This window comes from Centrocercus urophasianus, unplaced genomic scaffold (genome assembly GCF_019232065.1).
Source record: "Centrocercus urophasianus isolate 14NV4802_14NV808 unplaced genomic scaffold, USGS_Curo_1.0 seq_73, whole genome shotgun sequence".
NCBI classification, from domain to species: Eukaryota; Metazoa; Chordata; class Aves; order Galliformes; family Phasianidae; genus Centrocercus; species Centrocercus urophasianus.
Window position 1 is genome coordinate 14233685 of NW_024885344.1, and position 14569 is coordinate 14248253.

At 36.3% G+C, this 14569-nt stretch overlaps 1 protein-coding gene across 3 annotated transcripts in view; it reads left to right on the top strand.

Moving 5' to 3' along the window:
• PIK3C2G (phosphatidylinositol-4-phosphate 3-kinase catalytic subunit type 2 gamma) overlaps positions 1 to 14569 on the top strand; it is a 203322-nt gene that overhangs the window by 145758 nt on the left and 42995 nt on the right. For all 3 annotated transcript variants that reach the window (XM_042837757.1, XM_042837756.1, XM_042837755.1), the window contains 4 exons: positions 600 to 756; positions 4526 to 4635; positions 12368 to 12560; positions 13091 to 13212. In XM_042837757.1, coding sequence (XP_042693691.1) covers positions 600 to 756; positions 4526 to 4635; positions 12368 to 12560; positions 13091 to 13212 — 582 coding nt within the window. The remainder of the gene's footprint in view (positions 1 to 599; positions 757 to 4525; positions 4636 to 12367; positions 12561 to 13090; positions 13213 to 14569) is intronic.

Sequence of the window (14569 nt, forward strand, 5' to 3'; positions counted from 1 at the left end):
AATATAGAGTAAATGTACAAAAAAAAAGAGAATGCATTTGAGTTTGTTCTGCTGTAACTCAAGTCCCTTCAGAATGGTGTGTATTCAAAGATAGCATCATATGTTATATATTTTTGTTGGTTTTGGATTTTGGCTTTGTATCTTTTTTTTTTTAAAATACACTTCTTGCCAAGTAGGGAATTGATATTTATATCCCATCCTGTTTGAGAACAACCTTTAAGAATTTCAACACTTGGAGAGAACATGTTTCCAGATTCACTTTCAGACAGTAGTCAAGAAAGTGAAGCAATGAGACTTAAAAATATGTAAATAAATGAATAAATTTTTTTTTAAAAAAAGAAGCACCTAAGAAAAAATAAGTATGCTCCAAACTTTTAAGTTGTTCTCTTCTTACTAGGAAGCTCTTGCTGTCTCTGCCCTAATTAGACAGGGATACCAGAGAGAGCAATAGACCTGTCTACACCTGAAGAAAGAGGAGGTGAAATAGTGAGGGAGAAATACTGGAAAAACAAGAGTGAATAAAGAGTTACAAGTATTAAATGCCTTGCATGATTAGCTGTTTTAAGTGAAATTTCCTATGTAATTGTTCTCTTTTCAAGGGACCGAGCTCCCTTCATCTTCACATCAGAGATGGAGTATTTCATCACAGAAGGTGGAAAAAACCCACAGCGTTTTCAAGAGTTCGTGGAGCTTTGTTGTCGAGCATATAACATAGTCAGGAAACACAGCCAGTTACTCTTGAACCTGCTGGAGATGGTAAGAAGTTTGAGGATGAAACCAAAAATCAGTTTCCTCTGGTGTCTTCTTCCCTTTTAATACTTCTCTGCTGCCTCCTGTAGCACCATGAGCTGAAGCAGTATCAGCTGCTCTCAGAAAATGTTAGTGCTGGCATTTCCTAAGAAATGAAACTATGTGATTTCATGTGCTAATTTCTGAGAAAAGAAAAGCTAAACTTCCTGGCTTTCTTTCCCTTCTCCTACTTCTCCTACTTTCCTTCTTCTAATGCATTCCTTTTTACAAAATACTAGAAAACTCTGAAAGAACCTGGGTACAGATTTAAGATTCAGAAATATCGGCCTTTTTTTTTTTTTTTTTTTTTTTTTTTGAGGTTTTCAGGCAATTGTTTAATAATCTTGTTCATGGTTACAATGAGACAAAATAGTAAATGTTTTACTAACTGGCTGATGTAAGAATATCTAGCAGAACTGAAGCTAACAGTGATGCCACTGAAATGGTTTTATGTACAGTTCCCTACTCCCTTCTTAGGATGGCAAATACAAGAAGGAAAGAGAATAACCCATACTAAAACAGATGTTAAAATCTTTTTGTATAGATATTTAAGATCTTTATGTATTTTTTTCCTTAAGAATTCCTACTGATTAACATGCTGCATCAGATTCCATAACTTCTTTATGTTGCCATTTACTTGTGTATGAAAGGTTACTCATTTTCCCCTCTCACGGGTAGAATTAAAATGTTGAATTAATTAATATTTGTTTAGATGCTTACTGAGAATATTAATCCAGAAGTTATGACTAGGCTCTAATGCAAAACCTAGGTAACTGGCTTGTGCATGAGGAATTCTATTCAAGGTTATAAATGGAATCCTTAGTGAGGCTGGGGCATAGCTGAGATTTTGCTCTCCTAACACAGTTCTATCATCTCCAATTTCTGCAACAGAGTGGGGAGAAACAGCAGGAATTTCATCATTGCTCCGCTTTGTTCATGGATTCTCATGCAGTACTTGTGTGATTGCCCTCTACCGAGTAGGAGAGATTGCCCCAAAACGCTTAACACTCCTTCTTCCCAAATATCTAGCAACCAGATTAGCTGCAAGCACTGTAGAAAGCAGATCTGGAAAATACTGTGTAAGTCAGAGTGAAAGAGCCTAGGGAAAACTGAGGAGCACCCATTCCCTCTCATCCACAGCCGTTTGCATTTCTGGGCAGATTGCCTAAGACTGCAGTCTGCAAATACAGCTATGTGATCTGCCCACCTCCTGGTCTTCAATGCAGTCAGTCCCTTCTGCAATCTGCAGAGATGTTGCCGTTAGATTACTCTGGGATAATAGAAAGAAAATGTTCCCAGCAGGAGCTCTGAAATAACTAGCTAACTTTCCCTGAAGAAAACTTAGGTTTCTCTGTAGTCAGGGCATGTTGCATCTTCTTTAGTCTCTCCTGATCTCTGAGGAGAAGTAAAAGTCATAGAATCAGATTCATAGAATTATAGAATTGTTTGAGATGGAATGGACCTTTAAAAGTCATTTGTCCAACCCCCATCCAGTGTGGAGGGACTCCCATAGCTAGATCAGGTTGCTCAGAGCTCCAAGGACAGGGCATCAGCATGTCTGGGCAACCTGTTCCAGAGCCTCCCCACCCTTATCAGTATAGAATTATTAAAAGAGGCTTAGAGGTGACACTAGACATTGAGTAATTGATCCACTTGCTGGATCTAGAAATAGATAAAGCTAATACTGTAATACAGGAGACAGTGCGTAGACAGAGCAGAACTAGGTCTTGAGACTCCTGTCTCCAAACAAGACATTGCAGTTTCATACAATTCAGAAATATCGTTTGGGAAGAGAAGATCAGGAAACATCCTTGTATTGGAGATCTGCTTGTGGGAAGTGTGTACCAAGGCTATTCATTTTTAATGGGATGGTCAGCTAAGATTCACACATCAGCTCTGAATTCAGGCCCAAACAAAGCATAGGCAGCTCCTCTCAGTGGCTATGAAGGCCTGAGAAGATCAAGCATATATGTCAGGTGAAGATATATATGTGACCAAGTGAGGGGGATCATTGCACACACTTAAACTTAGGCATCTGGTGACATTTTAGATTCCCTGAGCAACCAGTAGTTGTTTTCTGAACAGTTATTCTATACCTTGTCTAATTAGCGTCTAGTATCACTAGCCAGTTTTCAGAAGTCTCTTCCAATAAGGGACTGGAAACAAGATATGTCATGTGGAGCAAGGACAAAGCAGCCAGTAAAACACTATGTAGATACTGTCCAGCTGAAGACATTTCTTGCTTTAGCAGATGGCTAAAGATCATTCTGATTATATTCTTATCTGGAATTATTCCCCTTTCTAATGCAATGCAAGAAGCTTAATTTGTCTATGCAACTCTTAATTTTAAAAGCAGACAGAAGTTATCTTTTATAAGTGAGCTGGAGGTCATGTTTCCCTAAATGCTGAATGTTGCTATTGTCCCTGTTCTTAATTCACTTACCAAGTTTTTCCTAGTCAAGAAAACAAGCTGCTTATGTTTACTTCGTTGAGCATTCTGCTCCTTGCTGATCAGTGAGACGGTAAGCTAGGTGTCAAGTGATATTATTGGCTGGACCTGATAGAAAGCAAGATTTTTCTCATAATGGCAAAAAAAGAATATGTACAGAGTATTGAAATTTGATTTTAAATTTGAGAAGATTAGAAGGAATAAGGAAAAGGACCCCAAAAATCCTTTTTCTCTTTCCTCTGTTTGTCTCCACCAAACCTTAAAATAAAAGCAATGTTCCCTTTTGTCTTTGCTGTTAGCCAAAAAACTCAGTGGGATTTTCTACCCACATCAGACATAAATATCAAGAATGCACAGCACGGACTGCAAATTCACATACATTTCCTTCTGTGCAATGTGAAGAAGTGATTTTTTTTTCTCTACCACACAGAAAAACCATCATTCTCCACTTACTGCAATCGTTGAGAAAAATAAGTTGGTTTTGAATTGAGTCAAAATGATTTTAGTTGTTGACATTTTACAATGCATGGAGAGAGATGTATGGGCAATTGAATGCACTCAGTTGTCTACACTACTGATTGTGTTGTAACTTTGCAAGGGAAATATTTGGATTACTTATCTTCTGAACCAAACCTGGCCAACTAACTAGAACAACTTCATTCATCATGCACAGGGAATGATGCGCTTCTTCAGAGGGCAGTTCTGAATACCAAGGTCAAGGCTCCTGTTATGAGTCAATGTTTAAGGAAACTTTTCTCCTCCCTTGACTTGAAAGGTCATCTATGGAATATACAATTCTTGTACAGGAGGAGTCTACATTCTTGATAATGGAAGCAGTAATTATAGATGAGAAGGTGATGTTGCACTAAATTGTGTTAGGATTCGGATAATATTGTGAGCATAAAGGAATGTGGTTTCTATTCAGGTGGCTGGTTTTGCTCACCATTTTGTTGCCTTCCCTTTAACATCATTAAAAGGCTATGAAGGAAGATTAGCAATGCATGTATTGAGATTATCCTATCTGAAGAGAAAATAAGTTGCTAAAATAGACTGGTGATTTTGATCAGTGACTCCTTCCGGTATCTCAGTGTGAAGATTTACAATGCAATTTATTCACCTTAGTGATCCAGGCATTCCTGTAGCTTCAAAACAACTTTAAAGATCAGCAAAACCTTGTGTTTTAGAAGTCCTTCCTGTGTAAATCCTTCCTTTCCTTAGTTAGTCTCATTTAATTTAAATTTATTTTATGCAGTACAACAGAGTAATGGTACTTTTTTTCTTGTAAAGATGCTACATGCAGGATTGCCTGAGCTGAACAGGATTCAGGATCTGAAATATGTGTATGATAACCTCCGTCCTCAGGATTCAGACCTCCAAGCTACAAGCTACTTTACCAGGTAAAGACAGTATGTAACACTGAAAGTTTATTTCCTTCAGGCATAAAGCAGAGCTTTTTAAGAGGTTGTAATCAGTGAAATTACACGAAAGGATACTTGGTCTTCACATGATTACTTTTGAAAAGTCTACTCCTTATTCATTTTAAAACCAGCCTCCTCAAGTCTCTCACACAGTTGTGCACTTGTGATACACATATAGGAAGTTTTTTTTACAGTTTTTATTCATCTGGCATGATAAAACCACCCTGGTTTATTTGCAAACAACTTTCCTCTCTGCTTTTAGGTGTACTTACTCCATGCAACACTGTTTGGACTGCAGACACTTTGAATGAATAAATCTGTATAATGTTTGCTGAATGTTTAGTAAAATTTCCCCATAAAAGTATTTGACTTGAGTGAGGATTTAGAATTCCTGAATTATATTTCTTTTCTGATCTTCTTCTGACGTTCTGTTTTGCTTCAGGCAAGTTACTTTCCCTGGTAGCTAGTTTCTCCATCTGTAAAAATGTAACGATTCTTCCTTCTAAGCACTTAACAGATCTATAATAAAAAAGCATTGTGTGTTAGTATAGGTATATTTAATGCTTCCTTTGTATTAGGGTAATGAAACCTTTTACTTGCTTGTGTTAATAGCAGGGAATTATTGATGAGGAGCTGCAGATGACCTATATATAATCAGTTTGAAGCCTGCAGTTGTGATCTACTGGAACAGTTCTCTGCATTACATATAATTCCAACAGTTTATGTGATGATACTCTAGATGAAGCCAATGGAGATTGAATGGATTTAAAAATTCACTTTCCCATGCTAGGCACAGTATGAGAAAGAAAGTCTTTATCAGAGCTTATCCTATACAGCACCATGGTTTCCAAAAGACAGTATGAATTCACAGCATCCTGGACACTGCGTACACGTGCACAGCAAGTCCTACCCTTCTGACCTCTTCCCAGGATGTGCCAAGTTCACAGCACTGGGCTCCAAGTCCTTTCAAAGACAGGACACACTCATAAAACAGCACAGCTCTCTGTGCTGCACAAACTGCCTGGAGACAAGAGCAATCACTCTACCCTTCGTTACAGTCACACAGCACATTGCAGTGAATAAATAGGATGAAAGCTTCAGCTGGAGCAGCTGAGCCACTCTCATTACCATTACAGATGCTCCTATGAAGATTTTGGCCAATCTGAATTGCACTGTTTATATGTGTGCTTTATATCTATTGGAATCCAAAACTGTGGCTGCAGGTTTGGAGAAGGCTGAAGCAGAGACCTCCTGAGTTTAGAGAAGACCCTTTGAATAGAAAGAAGGATGCTTCCCAAAACCGTCATTCCATTACTTTACACACAGCAGAACACTGAAATTTTTCTTCTTTAACTCTTTTTTTTTTTTTTCTTCCAGATGCTTTCTCTCTTGCACCTTAACAAGATTGTTTTATTTTAAAATTTAATTACAGCTTCACATTTACTGGCAACTCCTACCTTATCCTTTCCTTTAAAATTTCACTTTTTCCAAATTACAGACTTACATTTCCACTTCAAATAGGAAACATACAGCTTCTAATTAAAATGTAAAAGTCTTGATTCTGCCATAATCTGGGTAGCTGTTTTTGTCTCTCACGGCTAGAAATACTTTGTCTCTTAATTAGAGAAAAAGGACTAGGTTGTACTTAACCAAATGTGAGTCTTCAGAGTGAAAATTGCATCAGTGTCTCTCAGAGCCAGTGCCCAGCACTCTTTTGGAAGTAGAAAGGATCAGCATACTTTTCAGTCTGGTAGGGATAAGGTTATGGTTAGGATTAAACTCACTGCAGTGTTTCTTAGCTAGAAGATAAACGATGAGGGCTGGGTTCAGGACAAGGCTGTATCTCCACACACTTTCTTCGAAGTGAGTGAGGTGGTGTGGTGTTTTGAGGGTGGAGGAAGTAAAGGATTTCAGAGTTGTACCTGACACTCAAGATCTGCTTACCAGTGAAACTGGCACCATGCTGCAGATCCGTACAGTGCTGTTGATTCAGATCTTATTTGAAATTGTATTTTCTGCTGAAATCCTTTCAGTGAACACTCTAAGGCTGTTGTTCCAGTTTCTTACAATTTGTTACTGGCCAAAGAGAACATTATATCATGTAGAAAGTTCAGATATTGCTATGTTTCGTATTTTCTTCTTTAATTCTCTTACTGTATGTTTGTATTATATATGCTCATTTGCGAGTACAAAGTCTCTTTTCATCAGCTCATGAATTCTTATGGATTTCCTTTTACTTCATGTTTTTTCTTGGTTTATTCTAATTTCTATTCATTTTTGAACATTATTTGTGTTAATTCAAAGCATGCATTAACTAACATTTGTACATGTTTAAACACGGGCAGAACACCAGGTTTCATGTTGAGTTGTATTTTAATTTCTGAAAAGTGTTTCCAGGCAGTCTTTGGGTTGGCTTAATACCCAGATCCATTCAAGACTTTCCCTCTGTATAAGCATTTTCTGACCTAACCCCAGGAATGCTACCATTACCTATGTTGACTTTATCCTGTACTTCACAAAAAATATGTCCTACTTTCCTTTTGTACAGAGATCCAGGTGAGAAAAAATCCAATCTCACACTTCTCAAGGTCTCTCTGTACTTGATTCTTGAATCTATTTTTCAAGTTGTCTTTAGAAAGTAAGTGAAATTGGAAACTGTTTATTAACATAACTTCCAGTAGCCCTCAAATCCTTTCTAATTCATAGCTGCTTTTTTTTCTCAATAATTACTTTCAGAACATTTTATTTCTTTGAAAAAGTTCCTTTCTAGATATGGAGTGTGATCATTGGAATGTTAAAAACTGCCAACAGAGAGTTACCGTGTGTTCTAAGTACCTGGTATTTATTGTAATCTTTCAGATTCTATCATATAGCATATCTATTCAAAACCACAAACTTTTGCTAGTGGAAATATGAGAAGAATATTTCTCTATTTCCATAGAAATAGGTTGCTTTTAGCAATTGCCTGAGTTTGATTTGAGCAATAATACTGACATTACTTCCATTGTTTCTTAAAAACAGCAAGATATGATAGCTAATGTCACAAATGTCCCTTGCAAAACAATGTTAATTTGTTCTGTGTTCTTCACCTTTTTAGCCAATGGAATTATAATATCGGAGATTGAACTTCAATGTCCAAATCCTTTCAGAATTGTAAAATATTGTGTTTTACCAAATTATTTTTCCCTCATTCTTGACTTAAGATATGTTCAGTAATCTTGACTTGTTTCTGTGTACTGTTCTCTTCCCACATTGAGTCAGTTCACTATTATAAGCTGATGAGCAGCAATGTTAAACCTCACAGATTGCAGCCTTCTGGAAGGTCGCACAGTCGAATCATGAATAAACAGCGCACTGATTGAGAGTTAAACAAGAGTTTCTGTGTTTGCTTGTCATTTCTGTGCACCTAGTGCCAAATGAAACATTGTTGTCTCTCCAGCATCTGCCCTGAACTCAGTTTGATCCTTGAAACTCAATTTGATCCTTTCCCCTCCCTCCTCTCCTCTTTCCCTCAAACTCAGTTTTACCAAGGAAAAGAAAGCTATTTCACTTCTGGATATAGATTTCTTCTTTGGTTTTCTGCAGATGTCTTCAAATGTCAGCATGGTGTCATCTGCTGCCTGACATTTTTTATGTGCCTGTGAGGCAGTATGTATCATATGTATTCAAAATTATTTTTAAGGCATTAAAGTTAGCCTAACGCAATAAACAGAGCTGATTTCAATTGACTGCAATATAAAATCTAACCCAGTCACAGAAATCTACAAATAAGAGAGGCACTATAAATCTGACAGTTACCATCAAAGCACCACGGCATATCCTCAGCCACCTGATTGAAGGAAGAGTTCTGCTTGGGTCAGCTGCCATCTTTATTATTTATTTGTCATTTACTCAGTACCTGTCATTATCCAGGTCAAACATATCCACTCCAAGCTGCAAATGCCAGCCATTGCAAGACCAGACAATTCATAATAACTCCTTTGAAAATATGACACTAATCTCAAATTAATCATACATTCCCTGTTTCTGAGGTGGCTGTAGATACTCTAGCAAGAAATATTCCAAATAGCTGGAACACCAGTGACAGCTGGTGACTTCTCTAATAGGTCAAAGATGAAACTACCTCACTAAACTTTTTCATAGCTGCACTCAAGCAGTTTGTAAAGAGAACTTAATTACTGCCTATATACTATCAGGTGGGAATAAGATGTTAAACTAGTGTGTTATCACAAAACCAGAACCGAAAGATTATCAATTGTCCATTAACATGTGTTGGTAAAAATCAGAAAAAGTCTATTCCTGAAAATAGTAAGGTTCTGAAAAAGTTTGTAAAGAGCTGCTGGGGACATACTTCCTAATTTGTTTTAAAACTGAGCCTGTTAAGTTCATGGATGAAAAATTTGGATGGAAGTGAAATGCCATGTTCATTAACATCTAAGAATCCTGCAAAGATAAATTTTACTCATTGAATTCCAAGCTATATTCGGGTCTAGACAGAAAAGAGAAGGATGCCATGGTGAGTGATTAAAAAAATGATTATGAAGATTAGTGTGAATATTTATTATTATACCTACCAAAAATGAGATCTGGATAAGTAATCAGGAGTGTATGTAGTCTTGAAAGGCTGTGAAGAAAGGCTGGTGTGTCCAAAAAGATCTAAGCATCATATCCCAGAACACCTCTCTAATAAGAAATGACTACCTGAAAATCACAGTATGAGCTATTACTGGATACTCTTGGAAAAGTTAGCTAAAGTTTTCATCCATTTCTGTTTTCACAAGCGACCGAACTGTCTGTGCATGTTTCACCTAATCATAACTTGATAGTTCTGTAGAAAAGTGTGATCCAAATCTGAAAGTCAAAGTCTGTTCAGCAGGTAAAAAAAAAAAAAGTAGAAAGCATTACATTTGAAAAATCCCAGATATTTAACTATTTTTTTCTGAGAAATAGGTCAGACACCTATCTGCATGACAAAAGAGTATATTATCATACAGGAAAAGAAATCATGTTGCTGCCTAAGAGTTGTGTGTTAGGAATATTATGAACCACAATTACTCTTACTCTATTTAATGACAGTTTCCTATTTTGTTTGTTTTCCTGATGGATCTGAGAATTCAATACGTTTTATACAGGTAACTTCAACTTTTCTACCTATAAATCTTTAAGCACTAATTCTTGCTTTGGCTACCAGAGTTCTGAAATAACTTAGAAACATACATTTTTTACAACTTTGTGAAGGCAGAGCTAGCTTTTGCTGCAGGAAAGATGGTAATCTTAAGGAACAAGAGGATACCCAGGACCTCACCAAATTCTTTACCTGTGGCTAAAGATAACGTGGCTGAAGAAAAGAGATGACATCTCAGAAAGTTCAAGAAGCAAGTTCTAGCACAGATTCTTAGAATGAACTTAAAAAGTCGTGTCAGAAAGGGAAATCAGATTACTAAAATGTAGTAAAGTGAATCAATGATCCAATCCACACCAACAAGAGCTGCTAAATTTAAAAAGATGGCATATGTGTTTGATGTATACCACTGTTCCACAAATAAGAATCAGCTTTGGGAGGCTATGGGATAATGAGTCTCCTTAGGCCAGTTCACCCTTGAAAGAAAATGCAGACAACTGTAACTGGAGTTCTCCCGTGCTGTGAAGACATTGAAATGTCATCAAAATTGCAAAGAGGCTTCACTGTTTGTAACGTGATGTATGGCTTGCTTCATGCTTTCTGTTATAAGAGGGAAGACTGTATACAGAGAAAGAAGAATATACAGAGGGCAAAAACCTGCATTTATTTTTATTTTATTTCCATTTTTATTATCACTGAGTAAAGCTGCAGCAATAACAACAGAAGCCTCTGTTTAAGTTTAGATGAGGTAAGTTGTTAACAATCTTGGTGTTAAAAGCATTTTAGAAGCTTAGTATACTCATGGAAGGAACAACAAACCCTTAAAATACTGAACTGTTTAAACAGCAGTATTCTGATATTAGTGATAGAAGTGATTTCAGAATTGATACTAATTTGTAAGCAAATACCTTTTTCTGTGTGAATTGAAATAAACTATTTTTATTTGGAAAGTAAACTTGACTCTTACTAACGTTGCAAATTCCGTAACTGCTCTGCTACAGTATGGCCAAGTTACAAATTCTTTACCTAAATCATGTCACAGTGATTTATCAAGTGTTTGAACTGTGGATTAAATTAATTGCATAAAAGTTTTTTGAAAAATAAATGTTTATCTCAGGTGCAGCTTAACTAGTCAGAACTGAATTGATTTTGTACTAATATTTTGAAATGAGATTTATTTTCTTGTTTTCCATCTGAGTGTTAATTCGTGTCATTTATTAAATAGTCTTTATGTATCTGTTTCTTAAGAATGTAGTTAATAAGGAAATTAATTAAATCAATTCAGAGATACTTTCCGTTTTATTACATTAAGAAAAATATATACATCTCGTTTCCTTAATTTAGTAACCCTAATTGATGTGTGATAAATTCACAGTATTTTGAATGGCATCTCTGGTTAGCTTGAAGAAACTGGGGAGCTGTTTACAGGTAGGTTTTTTTGGTATGACGGCCCATGTGAAGCTACAATCTTTAACCAAAACATCTGAGATCATGAAAATCAGGCTTATGCAATGAATTGAGTTTACTTCAATTGATTGCAGTATGCAATCTCTCCCACACACCAAAGCCCATGGATAAGAATTAAATTTTAAGTGACAGGTGAAGCTGCTCAGCTTTAAAGAGATGATGATGAAGATGGCTAAAAGTAATGTCAACTCTTGTAAGCTAGTTGGCAATAGTCCAAAGTAGGAAAAAATAAGACAAAACGCTGAAATTTTGATAGAGGTTTCCTGCTAAATGGCCTGAAACTAATGGGTTCTTGTTCTATAACACCAGAATCCAGCCAGATTTTCTTCAGAGAGCTGTGGAACTAAGCAGTGAAATAGAAAACAAACAAACAAACAAACAAACAAAAATTTCAATAGATTTTAACCAGCAACTGAATTCAGAAAGATGTTTTCTATTGAGCACTGCATATTATTCTTCAAAGAGCAGCGATTGTCTCAGAATGTTATTTCTCAAACTGAGTTCACTTTAATGTTAAAACAAGTTTACATTACATATCTACAGGTATATCTAGGAATTTTTTTATCCATTATGCCTTTTCTGATCAAAGATCTCAAAACTTTAGGCAATCAGATTTTTTTATTTTAATTTTTTTTTTAATAACATCTTATGTAGCTCCTCATGTATTGATATTGATCTTTTTTGAATTGGGTACGGAATTTAGCAAGACATCTTGCACAGCTAAATTACAAATTGGACATAAAAGATGCTTAGTCTTGTGCAATCACATTTAAGTCTGTGTGAGATTAGTTCAGTGAAGAAGTAAATGCTAAGAGCAGGTGTTGTTCTACCCTGGAATCCCTCAAAACACATAAGACTGTCTCTGTTCCATGGTGCTTATGAAAAGTAACTACCTCAAGGTGAGTCATGAGAGAGGCTACAGAAGAAATGGTCTTCTAAGTAGCGAGGCTGCACATGTATTGCTGCAAACAGTGGTGAGTTTGTATGTATATGGGTAAATATTCATGTGAGGCAGGTTTTAGGATTTAGGTATTGGGTTTTTTGGTACTTGTATATATAAAACCAAGGATCAATAGGAGCCAAACAGATATATAAATACAGTGTCTTCTGTTTGTTCTTCAGGAAAATAAAGGAAAGTTTGGAGTGCTTTCCTGTCAAGCTCAATAACTTGATCCACACGCTTGCACACATGTCACTGACAAGCTCTGCAAAGCTTCCATCTCAAGAGACTGTCCCTCAAGAATGGATGATGCTGAATATAGAGAAGTCAATTGCAAGAGCCACCATTTTGGGGTTCAGCAAAAAGTCTGACTACGTATGTGTCATATTCTTTACTTATCTTTAATGATTCTGTCAGGTTATGCACTCTCCCTCCTCTTTTATACCACATTGAAAAGATCACAGGCATGCCATAAGCAATGAGGTAGCAGAGAGAAAGAACACCAGGCAGACAGCTATTAGCAGGGAGCCATTAAGGAGAAAGGTTCCTGCCCAATAGTGAAAAATAAATCAAGAGCTAATTAAAGTATCCAGAAGGAAAGCATGGCACGAAATTAGGAAGCCTAATAGAAATTGCAGACTGTTATATGATGCTTTAATGGTGCATTATTAGTTTTCACGCACTGCAGTGATCTTTCAGTGTTTGAGCTGTATGCTATCCAGGCAAGTTTCTCCTTCTTTGTAACAAAGACCATAAATTACAAACTGAATTCTCTGGCTCCTGGCACTACATTAAAGAAATTTTTTTCTTTGTAAAAATCACCCTCTATTTTCTCTTGTACAATATTTTTTAATGTGCCTCTCTGATCATTTGTCTTTTCTGCCTCTCCTTTTTTCCCAATGCAGCTATATCTTGTCCAGGTGGTGCAAACCTGCAATGTGGTCACTTTCGTGGAGAAAACATTTGGCCAGTTCTCAGAACTTCACAGCAATCTCCAGAAGCAGTTTCCATCACATGCACTTCCAGAGTAAGGCAGCATATTTGTGAATGTTATTCTGCTGTTAAATGATTCTCTCTGCACAGATAAAAATGTAAGAAAATGTGTGGCAGGCATATTTTTAGAATCACAAAGGCAATGAGACATATTCTGTCAAGTCTTCTATTCAGCCTAGGAGAAACTGAATCACAGAATATTACGACAGCTGAATTTTATATATCTTGTCGTTTTGGGGTTTCTTTTAATGGAAGGAGAAGAGGGGAGCAGTTTGCTCTTAACACAGGTATTTCTGAAATAAAAAGGCAAGTGGTATTTACTAAATTAAAGATGTGATTAGGCATTTAATAATTTTATTTTCTTCATGATGCTGGTCAAAATTCCTAGAAAAATCAGTATGCTAAACCAGTGTAGGAATGTCCACACAGGCACAGACCAGAAACGTGCTGATTTCTGATCCTGACAGGAATTACAAACTTTTTTACAAAAATATGTGCATGCACCCCAGCTGAGAAATATGCAATAACCTTATTTGCTCTCCCAGACCCTCAAAACAATACTTTATGCTTTACGTCACTCCATAATGACAGTTTAACATTTCTTGAAAAATAAACTGTCATTAATTTCAGTAATTATGATTATTCCTTTTTATCCATGTATATGTTTATTCTCAGTTTGAATATTCTGAAGTGTGTAACTTCACAGCTTCATATTTCTATCTTACATAAAAAATCTCTTCCTTATAAAACAATTTTCTGCTGCTTTGGTAAAATGTTTTCTACAACTACTGTATGTATTATTATACTGTATAAACCATTGAGAACACAGTAGTCTTCTAGACAGCCATGCTGGCTCGCCTAATACAAGATCTACTTCAACCTCAATCTATGATAAAACAAAAGACTGACTAATAAGATGCACAGTTTACCTGTGCCAAGCTGAGATTCCAATGATACACCTGAAAAAAAGCTGAGATTCCAATGATGCACCTGAAAAAAAGAGGTCTTTGATGCTCGACTTGAAGTAAATATCCACAATCAAAATATTTTGGCTTTAAAAATAAATTCAATGAATTTTAGATTCAAATTTGGTATTCCCATGAGTTTGTGAGAGTCATTCAGTTAAATGGCTTTAAACTGGTTAATTCTGGAACATCTTTTCCCTACCTGAGGGAGTTTTGCTCATTACGACTGCCTATCAGCCTATTAACTGGCTGAAGCAGTTGGTGAAACTGAAATTTCACTGCATTCCAAAAGTGCTTGATTTGCAGTCTTGATTTAGAGCCATGTGCATGCTAATTATTAGTTTGTGAGATAAAATATTTAACAAGTATGTTTGGCTTTTTCCTTCCTTCCTTCCTTCCTTCCTTCCTTCCTTCCTTCCTTCCTTC